Genomic DNA, 16,644 nt, shown 5'->3' with positions numbered 1-16,644 from the left:
CTAGGAATTATGAACTGCTTCCTAAGGGCCAGTGAACCCCCAAAGGCTGTAAGATTCCAAGGAAGAAGATATCAGCATCCTACTCCATTCCCATGCCTCCTGTCCTCCTGGGAAGCTTTGGACAAGTACACTATAACCTGCTGTTAAAAGATGTGAAATTGTGTGTGTGTGTGTGTGTGTGTGTGTGTGTGTGTTTTAAGGCCACGGTACCCCTGGTGATAAGACTGGAAAAGCTGTCACACTTTGGGATTCATTTGCATCCCCAAATCAACTCTTAGACCTCAGTCCAGCTCCAAGGGAACTTTTAAAGGTTTTCCAAGTATAGAAATTCTCTACTGGACCGTGAAAGGAATGACTCCTTTAACCACTTACTTATTCACTTAACAAACTTTTATTTTGCTAACATTTTAATATAGGATTATGGGGAATAAGATCAAGATGCCAAGGAATATACTACAGAGAAAAGAGAATACATAACACATTTTTTGGATTTCAGAAATTTGTCTACACTTGGCCTTGATTCCTGAATAGAAGATTTAACAGGTGCAATCCATCATGGTGTTATTTAATTTGTTTTTAATTGAAGGAAGCTCACACTGTATCTATTATATAAACACAGCCCTGATGGACTAACTGTATAATTAGTGTCTTTCTCAGATCCCCAGAGTACAATACCATGACAAATATCTGAAATTTACCCTCTGTCTAAGCAATGCAATCTATGTCCAGTCACCTACAATTTTATGCTAGTTCTTAGAAAAGCCATTTAAAAACAAATCTGAAGTACACATAATAATGGTGATGAAAATAAACATTAAGCAAAGGAAGAAATGATAAACATAACCTTTAGACCACATAACTTTCTAGGATGTCAGCTATTTCCAAAACTGAAATGATGCATTTATCATATTCTCATCTGTTCAATATATAATTATTTTAACTATTATGTGTGTTGTTTATAACCCATTATCTTGCAATAACAGCTTGCATGGATCACTGCATAATTTAAAAATATAATGGCTTTTCTTGCCAATATTTGATTTCCAACTCTAAATCTGCTGACTTTAACTATATCTATGCCGTGCACTCTGGATAAATTGGTTTTATTTCCTAAGGACTTATCTTAGAATATGCACCTGCTTTTTAACTAGTTTCCTTCAGCTCTGGCTCATATGTTGGCTTACCTTCTAAAATGGAGTAAACTGACTTCTGTATAGGCAAGTCAATTAAATCAGCAGGAGAACAAATTTGAGACATTGTGGAGTGGATGGGAATAGGGCACTGTCTCATTATCTACATGTGATCAATAAAACCCAGAAACCAGGTCATCCTATCTTGAATTACTAAAATAGTTTGATCATATCAATCAGATAAGCATCTTTGTGGCAATGATTAACATTATAACTAATTAATGTCACTTACATATGAAGATAAAAATGGATCCCACATGGGTTGAATTTACATCTTGCTCTGGTTAGCCTGTCTGGGTGAGATAACATGTTTAAAGACACATTTATTTCTTTAGTCACCAAGATATGTTGAGCACCTACTGTATGTAGAAAGAGAGCAAGGAACTCTGTTAATAAAATGAGTGTAATAAATCTTTTTTCTCAGAAATGCAGTCCCTCCTGGGGAGATAGATGTATGGGGTGATATTCATAATACAATGATATAAAGGCAATGGTACCTAATGAGAAATGAAATTATGTCATTTGCTGTAAATGGATGGAACTGGAGATTATCATGCTAAGTGAAATAAGCCAATCCCAAAAAACCAAAGGCCTCTGATAGGCGGATGCTAACTCACAAAAAGGGGGCGGAGCAGGGAAGATAGAGTACTTTGGATTAGACAAAGGGTAATGAAGGGAAGGGAGAGGGAATGGGAATAGGAAAGACAGTGGAATGAATCAGATATTACTTTCCTACATGCATATATGAGTACATGACCAATGTAATTCCACATCATGTACAACTAGAAGAATGGGAAGTTGTACTCCATGTAAGTATAACATGTCAGAACACATTCTATTGTCATGTGTAACTAAAAAGAACAAATAAAAAATAAAGGCAATGGTCAAGTTTATGCAGAGTATTTGTGGAGAACTAACAAAAAGGGAAATGTGTATATATGGGTGGGTGGGGGTATTGCTTCAGAAGATCTTCTGGAAGATGTGATACCTGTACTGAGCTGTTTGATCCAATGTAGTCAGAAGGAGAGCAGTGACAGAAAAGGCATTCTGGGTAGAGGGGACCAGAGGGGCAGCAACCCAGGTAAACACTGAGAAGAAGGCTTGGTGGCTCTCCCTGATTTTGGAGAAAGGGAATGACTATGAAAAGAGTTTGCCATGTCTTTCTTTCTTTCTTTCTTTCTTTCTTTCTTTCTTTCTTTCTTTCTTTCTTTCTTTCTTTCTTTCTTTCTATCTTTCTTTCTTTCTATCTTCTTTCTTTCTTTCTTTTTTAATTAAAGGTGTTCACACATGCTGGATTCAATTTTCTCAAATAAGTTGGAGATGAGCTGAGAATGAGGGTAGTGCATGCTGAATTGTGGCTTTATATAAGTGACAATGATGTGGGATAATTGTCAAGGGGGATGGAAGAAATAAATGTGCATTGAGAAGTAAAAGAAAGGAGAGGTGGCCCTGAGAGCCCAGGGGGCTGAACTGCAAGGATGCATGATTTTTTTTTTTTTTTTTTTTTTTTTTTTTTTTTTTTTTAGCTTCAACCTTGGTGTCAGGGAAGGGAAGGCAGATTATAGTATTGATCAAGCACTGGGATTTTCTTAGGTAGGTGTAGCACAAAAATGGGGTGAAAGAAATTGAGGTGTTGACAAAAGAGTAATTAGGATGGTCAACAATGAGGCTTACATGGTTTTGGAAGGGAAGAGAATCTGAGAGGAGGTGGATAGAATGGGATATAAGTAGAGGGACTATGAATCTGGGGTTCTTTATGCAGCAAAAGCATAGTATGGATAAGGAGGTGAGCAAGCTACAGGGCTTGCAAGGCCTTGGAGATACTTTGTGGAGTAAGTTGACAATATCTGGTTGTGGTTGGCGGAGTTCTAATCTGAACCCTAGGGAATAATGTCCTGATAATACTCTCCCCTTGAGATTGAGTGAGGCCTGTGACCTATGACACATGTCTTTCTACATTGATTAGGTCATGTTAAATGACAAAGATGATGGTATAGCATAACTGGCAATAGGAGTTTCTAATCAGTTGACTTTGTCTCACTAAAAAGTAAGACTATCCTCTGTGAACCTCACCTGATCAAGAGAGCCCTTAAGTGGAGGTTTAGAAGACAGACTTGTTCTCTTCTGATCTTAAAGAAGCTAACTGCAAAGAGGTCTGCAGCTTCCAGAAGCCAATTCTTTCAACAGTCATGTGGGCCTAGAAGAGAACCTTAGGCCTTAGCTGAGACTGCTACAGTCCCAAGCAGCAACATTTTCAGCCTTCTGAGACCCTGAGAAGTGGACCCAGGTAAGGCTTGCCCAGACTTCTGATCTATAGGAAGTATGAGATAGTACGTGGATGTTGTTTTAAGTCTCTTAGTTTGTGGGTATTCTGTGCAGTGATAATAAACTATTCTACTATTAAAGTAGAAAATGAGTCATAAAGTTCATTTCTGTGTGTACAGGCCAGAGCTGATCTGTTGTTGCGGACTGAATATTTGTGTTTCCCCTAAATTCATATGTTGAAGCCCTAATCCCGATATGTTGGCATTAGGGAGTGAATCTTTGCAGATGTAATTAGGTGTAGAAGAGGTCATGAAGATAGAACTCCTATAATGGGATTGGTGCCCTTATAAAAAGAGGAGGATTCACCAGAGCCACCTCTCTCAATGATGTGAGGATACAGTGAGAAGACAGTCATAGGTGAACCAGGCACGTGTCCTCATAACTTGACCATGACAGCAACTTGATCTTGGATTTCTTAGCCTCCAGAACTGTAAGCGATATGTATCTGTTGTTTAATCCACCATGTCTATAGTATTTTGTCATACCAGCCTAAGTTGACTGGTAAGTTAATTATCAGTAGATTAAGATAATTACCCAATATCATGGTGATGGTTCATGTGGTTCTTGAATACTTGAGCTGTGGTTAGACAAAGTTGAGAGGTGGTTTAAGCTTAAAATAAATCCTATAAGTAAATAGAAAGAAGACCAGTAGAGTAGAGGAAGGGGAACTGATGGAGGGATGGGGGCGGGAAAGAGGAAATATGGGGGACTAAAATGGAGCATATTATATTCTATGCACCTATGATTATGTCAGAATGAACCCCAGTATTATGTATACATATAATCACTAATAAAAACATGAAAAATACTCAATTTAAAAGACCTAAGAAAGAGTAAAATAGCTCATTAATAATTTTTATACTGATTTCACATCAAAAATGATAATATTTTGGGCTACACTAGTTTGAGTAAAATATATAATTTATCTTCATCTGTTTTTTATTTTTTAAAAGTGGGTATCAGAAAATATAGTATATATGTAATCCACATTACATTTTTAATGGACTGTGCTGATCTAGAGCTAATCTTGCTTTCATGCATAAATTTAGATGTTCATTACAGTGTCGTTTGAATATGAAAAAAAAAAAGAGGTAGCCAAAATATCCGTTCGTCGGGCAATGAACAAGGACTTTGGAACATGTTCAATGCCCAAGATTCTCACTCCATGGACACTGTACCCTCCTAATGTGCATGCCTGGCTCCCTCTTCTCCCTCAGGGATTTATGTACTTAAATTTAACTCTTCGTGGAAGCTGTTTTCTAACCACATCATATAATATAGAAATTCCCATTTCTCTCTTCAAGAAGTTCTGACTTCTTCTGAGCCTTTTAAAAAATTATTCTTATCATCATCTGAAATACTATATTTCTCTTTATATATGTCTGATTTTCCTAGGTATAGTATGAACTTTCATGAGAGTGAGGACTTTGCTTTGCTCACTATTCTGTTCTCTTGTTTAGAATTGAAATACAGCATTCTTATTGAATATCATCAGACACTAAATGCAAATGCTTTGATTTTGAACTTCCTAGCCTCCAGAACTGTAAGAAATACATTTTAGTTCTTTATAAATTACTCAGTCTCATATATTTTTATAGCAGCACATATGAACTAATAGCTATATATGTAAGAAAATATATACAACAGTTAAGAACTATAAACTCTGAAAGTTTAGGAACTCATCTCTTTTCTTTGTTCAGAGTTGAAGAGGGAATTTAGGGAAGGACCTAAAAAATCTACTCTTCCTTTGGGTCTAAGTGTCCTAAATGTGAGAGAGTTCTGGAAGAAATGTTTTCATTTAACCCAGTGCAGACTAGGTGGAGAGGTTAAAAAATTAGGACAGAGTGCAGGGAATTGTCAAGAGGTGCAGAACGAGAAAAGAAGTTTTCCAAACAGTAGAAATTGGACTGTGTTTTCTGGCCAGATCCAATATCATCTATGCAGTCCATGGGACGGCTTGTCCTAGCAAACAAAATCAAATAGCATGCGATAGTGAGAAATGTTCCTCAGTAGTGTCATGGTAGGATTTAAATATGTCAGAGCTTATGTTTCTCCAGGACTTCAATTTTTTCACCAGTGCTATTTTTTACCTAGTTCTCATAAAAAACAAATCAACCACTCAATACTGACCTGCTAAAGAAAACTCCAGATAAATATTAAGGTATATATAGGTGCCTCAGTAAAGAATTTGATCTTTTACTATTTGAATTTTGAAGCTTGAATTTAAATATTCAGTTTATATGTTCAAGTTTATTATCTTAATTCCATCAAAACTGAACAAATAAATTATATTTTCATACCAAAACAGTGGCGGAAAGCTGCCCATATTTTTTTGCAGCTCTCAGTGACATTCCATACACATTGAGATTTGGAAACAATTCTTCATTCCTAAACAGTAAATTTATTTTAGAATAGAGCAATGAGGAACTATTGTTATAGTTTAAAATTATGTATTAGTTCAGCAACAACATTTTTTATGTATTAGATTTTAGCTTCCTGGGTTCAATTCAACAAGCATCTTTTAAATGCCTGCCATGCTCAGGCATGGTGCTATGAGGACACAAAAATAAATTAACTTTGCCTCTGCCTCAGGGAAAGATCTTACAGTGCCTGAATGGAGCATGGTAAGTGCTAACAGGGAGGTGTGCAGGAGCAATGGGATCTAATGGAAGACCATCCTTAAATAGAAGTTGAGGAGAGACTTGCTAAAGAAAATGAGTTCTGAGTAACAGTTAGCCTGAGATAAAATGGAGGGCAGACTTTCTGGGTTGAAAGGAATATTATAATAGGAATATTAATAGGTACGTTTTAGTCAGGAAAAGAGAATCTCATCATTTTCTACTGGAACGGGATGGTGGACTTAGGAAACCACAGTAGATTTGTATTTCTAGAGGGTAGAATATCCCACAATGCACCTGTATTTATGTGCATGACTTTTTGTAAACGTGGCAATAGTTATAAAAAGGTCGAGACTCAAAATACAGAGCCTGGATAGAGGCTATTTTAATATTCCAGGAAAGAAATAGTGAGAGAGTGGGCAAGGAATGGTGCTAAAGAATATTTAGGGCAGAAAGTTGGGGACTTAAGCTACATTATGATTAGAGGCACTCCCGAAATTTCCAGGGAGCGGGTATATGAGTGTCTCCTATATACCAGTGGGAATGGCCTGGATTAAAATAAATAAGGGGTAAGGTGACTTTAGTCAAAATATCACAGGGTGAGCTGCTGCATGTCAAGGGGATGAGAAAGCCATGTGACTTCCAGTGAATAGGGACCCATTGGTCTGGGTCAAAGAAACGTCAGGAGAGATGGCTCAACAAGAACTCATAGAGTCAAAGGAAGTAATTCAAGAAAGAGTTAGCTTCAAAAATCTCCCAGGCCCATAGGGAACATGAGCTTAAACTAGTCAATCACCAAGCTCTACAGCAGAAGTCAGCCCAACCAAATACTAACTGTCCTATATCTTCTGGGGGTGAGTGGGAAGTACAGTAGTCAAGGAAGTAAGAGAAAGGAGAACAAAGAGAAGCTACCCTCCGCACCCTCCCCATTTTGATTGAGTCTTCAGAGGGGGAGAAATTTGATGTTAAATCAACTAGACCTATTGTTTCATATCTTAGACTTGGTCATTGTAATCACTGAGTTGAGACTGTGCTTCAATACTAAGGGACGCTAGGACTCTCATTGCCTTAATGACACAAAAAGTCATGGAATGTCCTCAAATTTTCATTAACTAATTTTAGGTGGGAGGTTGGAGCAAAAATAAGTGATTTTAGCTGTCTTGGTAGTTGTTTTTGATGTACCAGTTGCATAGTTCTTAGTTGGGGGAGGGGCATTTCTACAATAATCAGTTTAATAGGAAATGTAGTTTGTTGGGGCATTTTTTGTAGGTGGGGGGGGGGGGTGGCAGGAGGACATCTAAGGAGAAATTTCCAGAAAGGAAGGGACTGGGATAATCTAAACCTCAGGGGAGAAGTTAGGGTTATATCAAAGAAACATACATTTGTTTTGAGTAAATCCCTTTTCATTCCAGCTTTTTATGAGTGATAATCACTTCTAAACCAAGATGTCTACAATACCTTCCTCAATAATCTTTGTGAGTTTATCTGTTTCAATTAAGTCTACACAGAGCTGCCAAAATAAACGATCTGAAACATCATTTTGTCTCTGCCTCAAGAACAGTAGCTTCCTGTCAATTATCAATCAAATTTGAGTTTCTCACCTCAGTAGGCAATTTCCAATTGTCTTTCCATATTTACTTCAATTTATTTCTCACCACTTCTACGTGGACCACTCCTTCCAGGCCCAACAGAACTCCTTATGCTTCATTTATAATTTTGCTGCCCGCCCTCCTTCCACTGAAATCTATTTGAAAACTTAACACAAGCATTCTTAATGTGGGATTCAGGGAACTCCTGAGAGTGCAGTAAAATTTGTGTGCATTTTATGAGGATAATGGATTCATCTTTCATCAGTTTTAATAGAAGGCCTGAGACCCAGAAAATAATTAGGGACCACTATTTAACCTAAATCTTCGATTCTCTGTTCCAGACCTAGTTCATTGCTATCATCAGCACCCATGATTAGAGATTCTTCAAGAATCCTCAATTGTTTGCCCCCACCACAGCTGCTTCATCAGGTGACCCACAGTCAGCTCGTATGCCACTTGCTTATGGTATTTTATTACAGCTGCCTGAAAAGACTTAAGACACTCAACGTGGATGATTGTTATCTAGTGTCCTTTCACCTTCCCTGAATAATCATGTGCATAATCTATGATCGAAAGTTCCCTCATTCCCTGGCATGGTTGTCATTGATGTCACATATGCTGCATGCCTGTCTCCAGGGAACTCCTGATTTCCTGCTGTCCTTCTTTTTGCAAACAACTGCTGTATCATCCTAGACTCCAGTAAAAATAACAATGACATGACACCAGAAATACTAACTGCAAACTTGCAGTGCTTACACTATGCTTGGCAATATACTTAATGTTTTCCATTCACTGCCTCATTTCTTCTGACAACCACCTTCCATGATACACACTTTTTACAGAATCTTCTACTTGATGGTAGCTACTCTTTCCTGAGCAACAACTGCATGAGAGACATCTTGCTAGTTTTTACATATAATACATGTAATCCACACAAGCATATGGAATGGACATTTTAATTCCCATTTTATAGAAGCAGAAATTGAGAAACAAAGAAGCTAAATGACTTAAGTTTACACTGATGGTAAACTGCCACTGAATCTCAGACTCTGTGTTCCCAGTGCTATAGCTAAATGGGTTGATGTATTCCTAAGATCCCTGTCTCACTCTCCCATTGGAATCCATGCCTGGCACAGGACTGGTCTCTGCTTTCTTGAATTGTTTCTGGATGTGATATTCATGTGCTGAGTATGTCCTAGAGCAATTACACTTGCTTATATGCTGTAAGTATGTGTCCTTAGTTTCTTTTGTTCATTCATTAATTTGATAATAATTTCATGTGTTACTGGGTACTTATTCTATGCCCAAGGTTGTGCAAATCTGGGAAATGGAGACTAGAATAGCACAGCTGAGAGACAGACCTGCAAATAAACATGACGGTGTAATAATAGCTAGAATGGAGGTAAGGAACCCACATTTGTGAGTCAGGGCCAGCAGATAGGACCTAGTAGTTGCATTGAGACATACAGTATTATCTAGCAGGGGATGGCATTTTAATCAGAGGGAAGAAAATTCAGCAGGATTATATGGCAAGTTCAGGGAGCCCAGCAGGTTTAGCAAGTGTTGGAGACTGTGAAGGAGATGACAGAGATGGCATGGGAGATCAGAAACAAGATCACTAGAGACCCTGCATAACCTGATGAACGGTATAGGATTTATCCTGTGGCACAGGAAAGCTTCAAGGATGCCTATTGTTTCTCAACCATGTAGAATTTATATTAGTAAATGGAAGAGTTCATATCTGCTATTTTGGGAAGGGCTAGCCATGTGATGGCAAGTTACTAGGACATGCCTAGGGGGTTGGAGTATAATTCAGGGTAAAGCATTTGCCTAGGATGAGTGAGTCCCTGGGTTCAATCCTCAGCACCACAGTGTGTGTGTGTGTGTGTGTGTGTGTGTGTGTATCTTTCTGTGTGTATGTTATACATATAATTTACATAATGAACTTCCAGTAATTCTTGTTAAATAGGAATTTGTCATTTCCTAAAACACACTTGTTTGGTAAATGCCCAGCAACCTAACCTTACACTCTATCATACTCACTCATGTTTCAAATGTTCTTTTACTCTCCCCTGTCTCCACGCATGCTCAAAAACTGAATAATAGGCAACTTGAGATACACATCCGAAAAGCTTCCTGATTCTGGATAATGTGCATTTATCAAGGATTAGTGCACATGCAAACTCCTCTGCTCAGGAAATTTACCTCCTGTGACAAATTTGATCTTTACCCCATAAATTCAAACTACTGATTTGCTCTTTTACATTCTTTTTGATTCCAATTTTGGAAAGTGAGACTTCTAAAAGAAAGGACTAGGGAAAGTTTTAGGAGTAAATAACATATTTCATGTTTCCTAGTAAAGTCGGGTACTTACAAAGTTTTGTTGAGTTGTGTGCTCATCTAAAGAAACACCTGCGTTTTCTTTACTGCGTGTTTTCTTTCCCTCTGTGCCAGTCTTCCAACAGGCTGGGGCCTTGCTCCTAGTTACCCACCCCTACAACCCATCTTCTCGGCAGGTACCTATATCCAGCCAAAGGTAGCATATGGCACTGTATCACACGAGACAAAAGAGAGGATGTGAACAATGGTGATGAGGATTTCTGATGCATTCTCCCCCACATCCTTCCTTTCACCTCCAACTGTGGAGCCTGAGAATGGGGAATTTGCTCTTTGGAGTGAATGAATATAAAATGCTTTCTTGCTTTCAATATGGTCTCTCATGCTGGAGCCCATTATTTCTTTAAACATGCTTAAATGGAGCTTGGTAATTTCACCTTCTTATGCAACTTAAGTACAAGCAAAAAGGTGCTCGGGGTGCTCTGAGTGTTTGATCTCAAGCTTTTATGTAGCTTCTGCCTCTCCTTGCACTGGTACGAGATAAAAGGGAACCAGCTGTTCTCGTGTTAAAGATCAAGGTAATCAGGATGGCAATTGAGGACATAACCGTGATCACTGTGGGGAGAAGAGGAGGCCATGTGATGTTTTCCTATTAGGCACAGTGTGTCAGATTTATGTAGCTGTCAGAAAGGGCATTTCATTTCATGCCTATTTGTGATTTCTTTGCTGCTGTTGTTGTTGTTGCCAGTTTTAAATTCCTGAAACCATTCTCTCAGTCAACTGAATGAGACTGTTGCTATTGGTTTGTTCCCATGGCAAGAGAATAGCTCATACCTCAAATTCTTACTATGCTCCAATGCTGCTCTTCACGAGCAGTAGTCTTCTTCTTTATCCACACAATAAGACTGGGAGGTAGATGGTTGTGATCCCATTTTACAGAGAAACCTGAGACGCAGAGAGGTTATATAACTTGCCCAGACTCGATTGCTCATAAGAGTTAGTGGAGCCAGGATATAAGTGCAGGCAGTCACTGTTGGGACTAGAATGAGGTAAGGGAGATACAGAGTTTAAGGAAGAACTCCTTCTCAGTCTTGTGCAAGTGCAGGGTTTACACCTAAGGGTGAGTGCTTCCTTCGTTCACACCCTAGTCCCAGCCTTGAAAGCAACCTTACTTTGGAGGCTGGGTGCTTACTCCTTGCACATCCTGCCAGTCTGGTTCTCACCCTTATGGATCAGAATCAGCCTTTAATGGGAAGTGGGTTGAACAGCCCGAGAGAGGGTCTGTGGGTACTGAAGAGACAATAGGGATTGAGCTCAAAGCAGGTGTCTTTCCTTAGGATAATGCATTGGTTTTCTCTGACAATATGTCCCCTCTACCCACCTCATTCTTCTCACCTAGGGGTTTGACATACCCCGTGCTACCCCAGTATGGAGAGCAAAGATGATCTTTACCTGAGAGACAGATCTCTTTATCCCACAGAGAAAACTCCAGAGAGTGTCACAGAATATGGTGCATGCTTAGTCATGCCTGTCTGCTCCCAAGAACCATATTTCATATTGCTAAGTCCATAAAGGCCATAAAGTGCAAGAAGTTGTGGCCAGATATAATTCAAGAGCATGTACATATAGGTCTTGGGATCACAGAAGAGGGTCTGGGCAAGTGAAGCTAAACCTCTATACAGAATAAGACACTGTGGGGATAGTATGGGATCCCAGGACACTAGCAAAGAACTCCCTTCTCCCTGTAGTCTAGAAGATCCTTTAGTGTGCTGAATAAGCTCAGTTGGCACTACATTGTCCTCATTGGTTAACAAATGGCCAAATAATCACAGTTTCAGTAAGAAAAAGAGGTCACTTTTTGAGTCCTGGATAGCCCAAGCCTTAGGAGCCACAGGAATCATGGCTGACAATCTAGAGCCTTTCTCTGGTACTCTTCAGCAATGGACTGACCCTCCTCTTGACTTACTGAACTATGGAACAAGCTCCCAATGGCACCACGGGTGAAATGAGAGAGAGTGAATGATGATTCGACAGCTTCTTCAAGCTTCTCGGCATCACATTAGAAAATTCCTAGCAATTTTCTAGGCCAACCTTTGACACTGAGACCCGAGAAGACTGGCTGACAATGGCTTTCCCTCTCCTGGAAGCATCGTGCCAACAGAAGCACGTGGGAAGGAGCAGTGCTGAGCTTAGGAGCTGTCTGGGCTGCAAGAGAGCATCACTTGCCTCTTTGATCAGGTTCATAAATCTGGGTCCGAGGCGCCATGGCTTGTGTCGGTGGCACTGTAAGGAGCTGACAGTCAGCTGCGAGGCCCGGTGGGAGGCAATGGCCACCATGTACACAGCATCGTACATCAGAGCTGCCTCAGTCTGTGGAGGAAAACACACATCACATCTTCAGTTCCATCTCACTTCCCTTCCTTTACCTGAGTCCAGGTTCCTGCTTCTTCACATTCATTTGTCTGATCTCAAAAACTGCTTATTCTTCAGCGGTAAAATTTTCATTCTCCAATAGCTCTTTGTCTCCAAAAGAACACTCCAGAGCACTCCAGAGCAAATTGGAGTCATATCTCTATTTTGTTTCGAGTTCTTTAAAAAAAGAGAGCAACTCAGATTAGCTACAAAAGACTTGATTTGGGAAACAAGTATTTTTGAGCATCTTTTGTTAAGCATGGAGTTAAGATCGACTACACCAAGCTAGAAGCTACGTAAGCTCACTCTTTCACTACCAGATTTGGTCTCTCAGAATTTATCTATATATATTTATCTATTTACTGGTTTATATTTGGTAGTAAGAAACTCCTGCAAGTAAAAGTAATAGGTGGTTTCTAGAAAAGGATGCTTGTGTCACTTCTCTTTACCAGGGTTGAGAAAGCTGAAGTCAGAGAATGGAGTTCAACAAGTTTGGGGAGACCCTCTGAGGAATAGCATGTGAATTAGAATATTCTGGCTCATGCCAGCGGATGTTTCCCTGACAGAGATTGAAAGCAGTCATTCTTCCTTGGAGCTGGGCATTGTCTTCCCTTCCTCATGAAATTCTTCTCACTTGTAAAATTTTATATGATGCTTACAGAATTTTACAAGATCTACTGCTCTGTGGTTTTCTTTAGGGATAAAATATTAAAATACCTTCACATTTTACTGCAGGGGTTTCATTGCAACTTTAAACACATTAGCTCATTTGAAATTCTCAACTCTCCAAAATAAGCAGTACAGATAGATAAAGCTATTTATTATGGGAAAAAACTGACCTCTAGGCAGGATATTGAGTTGTGGAGGGCCATAAGTATATAGTGAATAATTGTCAGTTAAGCCTAGAATTCAGATTATAGAATGAAGATTATCATGTGGGTCCTGCTAAGTTGTTTAGGGCCTTACTAAGTTGCTGAGGCTGGCCTTGAACTTGCCTCCTGCCTCTTCCTCCTGAATCACCAGGATTAAAGGCATATACCACTTACACACAACTCCTAGTACAGTTCTTGGTACATAAAAGTAGTTTAATAAATGTTCACTGAAGGAAATAACATTACTTAATATTATCAGATAAAATAAGGTGTGTTTTTGTGAGAGCTGAATAATCCCAAAGTTTTAAGATTAATCGTTTCATTCATACCTATATAACGTGTCAGATCGGTGGTGGCAGCAGTTGCTAAAGCTTAAAAATGCTTTAATAACTTCAATTCAAGTTGGCATAACCCATTTTGTAGATGAGAAAACTGAGGCTCATAGAAATTAAGTGACTGGTACATGTCTACCCTGCTAATCAGTTGCATGGCCAGGCTTTAAATTCATGGCTATTTCATTCTGGCAGCCATTGATCTTCATCACTCTGCTATTTCAAATTGGTTTAATTGGGAGAAAGCAAGCTATTGGCAGATTGAGACCTTGTAAAATGCAATCAAGAGCATTTATTGAGCACTTATTATATTTCAAGTCCTCTTGTGAGTCCTTTGAAAACATTGAATATTCACCATCACTTTGACTCCATTATGGAAAAGCAATGAAGAGATTAAATGGTGTCTCTAAAGTAGTGGCGGGAAAGCCAGTATTGTAACTCCAGAATTCGGTGCTAGAGCATATGCTTTCAACCATGAACATGTGCTGATTTTAAACCAAATCACTGTGCAATGATTTAATAATTACAGTAAAAGCACAATAATGGTTAATATCATTGACAATTTTCTACATGTCAGGTACCATAAGCATTTTAAGTGTGTTAGCACCTTTAATTGCTAAAATCAAACTTTTGAAAAGGACATTCTTTCCATTTACAGACAGTGAAATTGAGTTTGCTTAACGTTGTGTAGCTGGTGAGAGAAGGAGTGAGAATTCCAACTCAGAATGCAAAGAGATTTCAGAACTCCCCCTCATAGCCGCTATGCTGTGGTGGTCCAGAGTTTTTATCAGCAGAATATACTGTTTTACAAGTTTTAATGTATAAACTCTTCTCTTGGTATCCATGGGGCATTGCTTCCAGGACCTCTCTTAGATAGTAAAATCTGAGAATATCTGAGTCCCTCATATAATGGCTCAGTATTGGCTTATAATTTATACACATTCTCCTCATATACTTTGAATAAACTCTAGATTACTTACAATGCCTAGTACAATGTAAATCTATGTAAATAACTCTTATACCGTGTTGTTTATAGAATAATAATAAAAAATCTACAGATGTTCAGTATATACAATCTCTCTCTCTATATATATATATCTATATATATAGATATATAGATATATAGATATTTCTTTTGTTTTTTTCAAGTGTGTGTGTGTGTGTGTGTGTGTAGTACTGAGGACTGAACCCAGAGGTGCTTAATCACTGAGCTACATTCCCAGCTCTTTAATTTTTATTTTGAAACAGGGTCTTGCTAAGTTTCTCAGGGTGACCTCTTAACTTACGTCCTTCTGATTCAGTCTCCCTAGTAGCTGGGGTTATGGAGTGTGCCACTGTGCCCAGTTCTCTTGAGTTTTTTTGATTCACTGCTGGTGGAATCACCAGAGGTGGAATCTATGGATATGGGGAGCCAACTATATTCATTAAATCAGTGAGTGACTGATTTGATAGAGAAGTGTAAACAGTGAAATTCCAATAGTCTGAATTATCCATAAATTTAGTTTGGAATGAAATTTGACTTTCCTTTTCAAGACTGCCTCTAGACTGGTATGGACAATAAAATGGTTCAAATTTATAGATCTAATCAGTGCTTTTCAAATCCAAAGAAAATAATTAATTCTAAAAGCAAGGTACTCCTTGACATCAAATGTTTTTTAGATGGGGGAACGTTTATACTATAGAGCACTAATAAACTACCACTGCATGTCCTTTAGTGCTGGAGGGCTGCATACTGAACAGAAATTCTCAAGTCATCTTTGGTAATAGGTAATGAAATAAAAATTGGCCTCAGTTTAAAATTTTCTTCTTCCAAATGTGTTTATGTTCACATTTGATATATATCAAAAGCCTGAATGAAATCACATTGCTCAGTCTCTTAATAAAATCTTTTTACCACTACCTGGATCATGAAATAAGAATATTGGAGGCTGGCTGGCTGTTCTTCATATACAATGTTTGGTTATTACAATTTGTAGTAAAGCATTAGCTCAGCAGGCTTGGGGTGCCCAAGCCGGCACATTCCAAAGAAAGGAGATCCTTTACTGACTCCTGGGCAATGCCTTTTAAGCCTTTGGAAAACCTTATCTGATAAGAGTTTCTGTATTGCTGGGGGTCTTGGGCCATCCAGATGATGTATGCTAACTTGTGATTATGGTGTTTACTTGGGGCTCTGGAACCATGCAATGTCAGTTTGACCTCTTGAAGGTTTGGAGACTGAGGTTATCCATGTGAGTGCTCTATGCCCATGGAAAAGCCTTCAGGTATGACACTGGACACCAAAGCTTGGGTGAGTGCCCCTGGTTGTCAGTTCACCATGCATGTTGCCACACATTATTGCTGAGAACTGAATGCTTTCCATGTGAATCCACTAGGAGAAAAACACACGGCAGTTCATGCCTGGTTTCTCCTAAATTCATCCCTTTGTGCCCTTTTCCTGTGCTGATTTTACTCTGTAACTTTTTACTATAATAAGCTTGTTATTTTGAGTATAATAGTGTTCCAGAATTCTATGAATCTTTTAAGCAAACCATCAAACCCAAGGATGTGTGGGGACTCCTAACACAAATCAATGAATGCCATCTCACTTTTGGGACAAGGATTATATGGCATTATAGTGTCCCCATACTTAGCTGCCTACCTGGGATGTAACTGCTACTGAGAAAAGCTGGAGGAGATTGGAATGCTGGAGAGAGATCTACTCTGGATGGACAAGAAGTTAGGTTTCCATTTTGTGTCCAAATTTGGAAACATTTATTCATCTGATATGGGTGTGCAAGGCAATTTTCTAGGAGAAAGCTTCCAAATAACATCCTTTCCCCCTAATTTCCTGAACTGTCTCTTTGGCTTGGCGTTAATAAGTTCCTCTATTAAAATTCAAATTATCTCACCCATGGTAGCATTAACAGGAATTTTCCACTTAATACAAGTTGGCTAGATTTCCTCTTTTCTGACACTTGTCTCATGGACAT

The 16,644-nt window shown here is 38.8% G+C and overlaps 1 protein-coding gene across 1 annotated transcript in view; it reads right to left on the bottom strand.

The window, feature by feature from the left end:
* GRIK1 (glutamate ionotropic receptor kainate type subunit 1) overlaps positions 1–16,644 on the bottom strand; it is a 414,222-nt gene that overhangs the window by 110,098 nt on the left and 287,480 nt on the right. Inside the window, 1 exon segment of the mRNA XM_079100525.1 lies at positions 12,286–12,429. Within this exon segment, the coding sequence (XP_078956651.1) occupies positions 12,286–12,429 (144 nt within the window).

Source organism: Sciurus vulgaris (genome assembly GCF_902686455.1).
Source record: "Sciurus vulgaris genome assembly, chromosome: 10".
NCBI classification, from domain to species: domain Eukaryota; kingdom Metazoa; phylum Chordata; class Mammalia; order Rodentia; family Sciuridae; genus Sciurus; species Sciurus vulgaris.
This window is presented reverse-complemented; position numbering and strand designations above follow the sequence as displayed.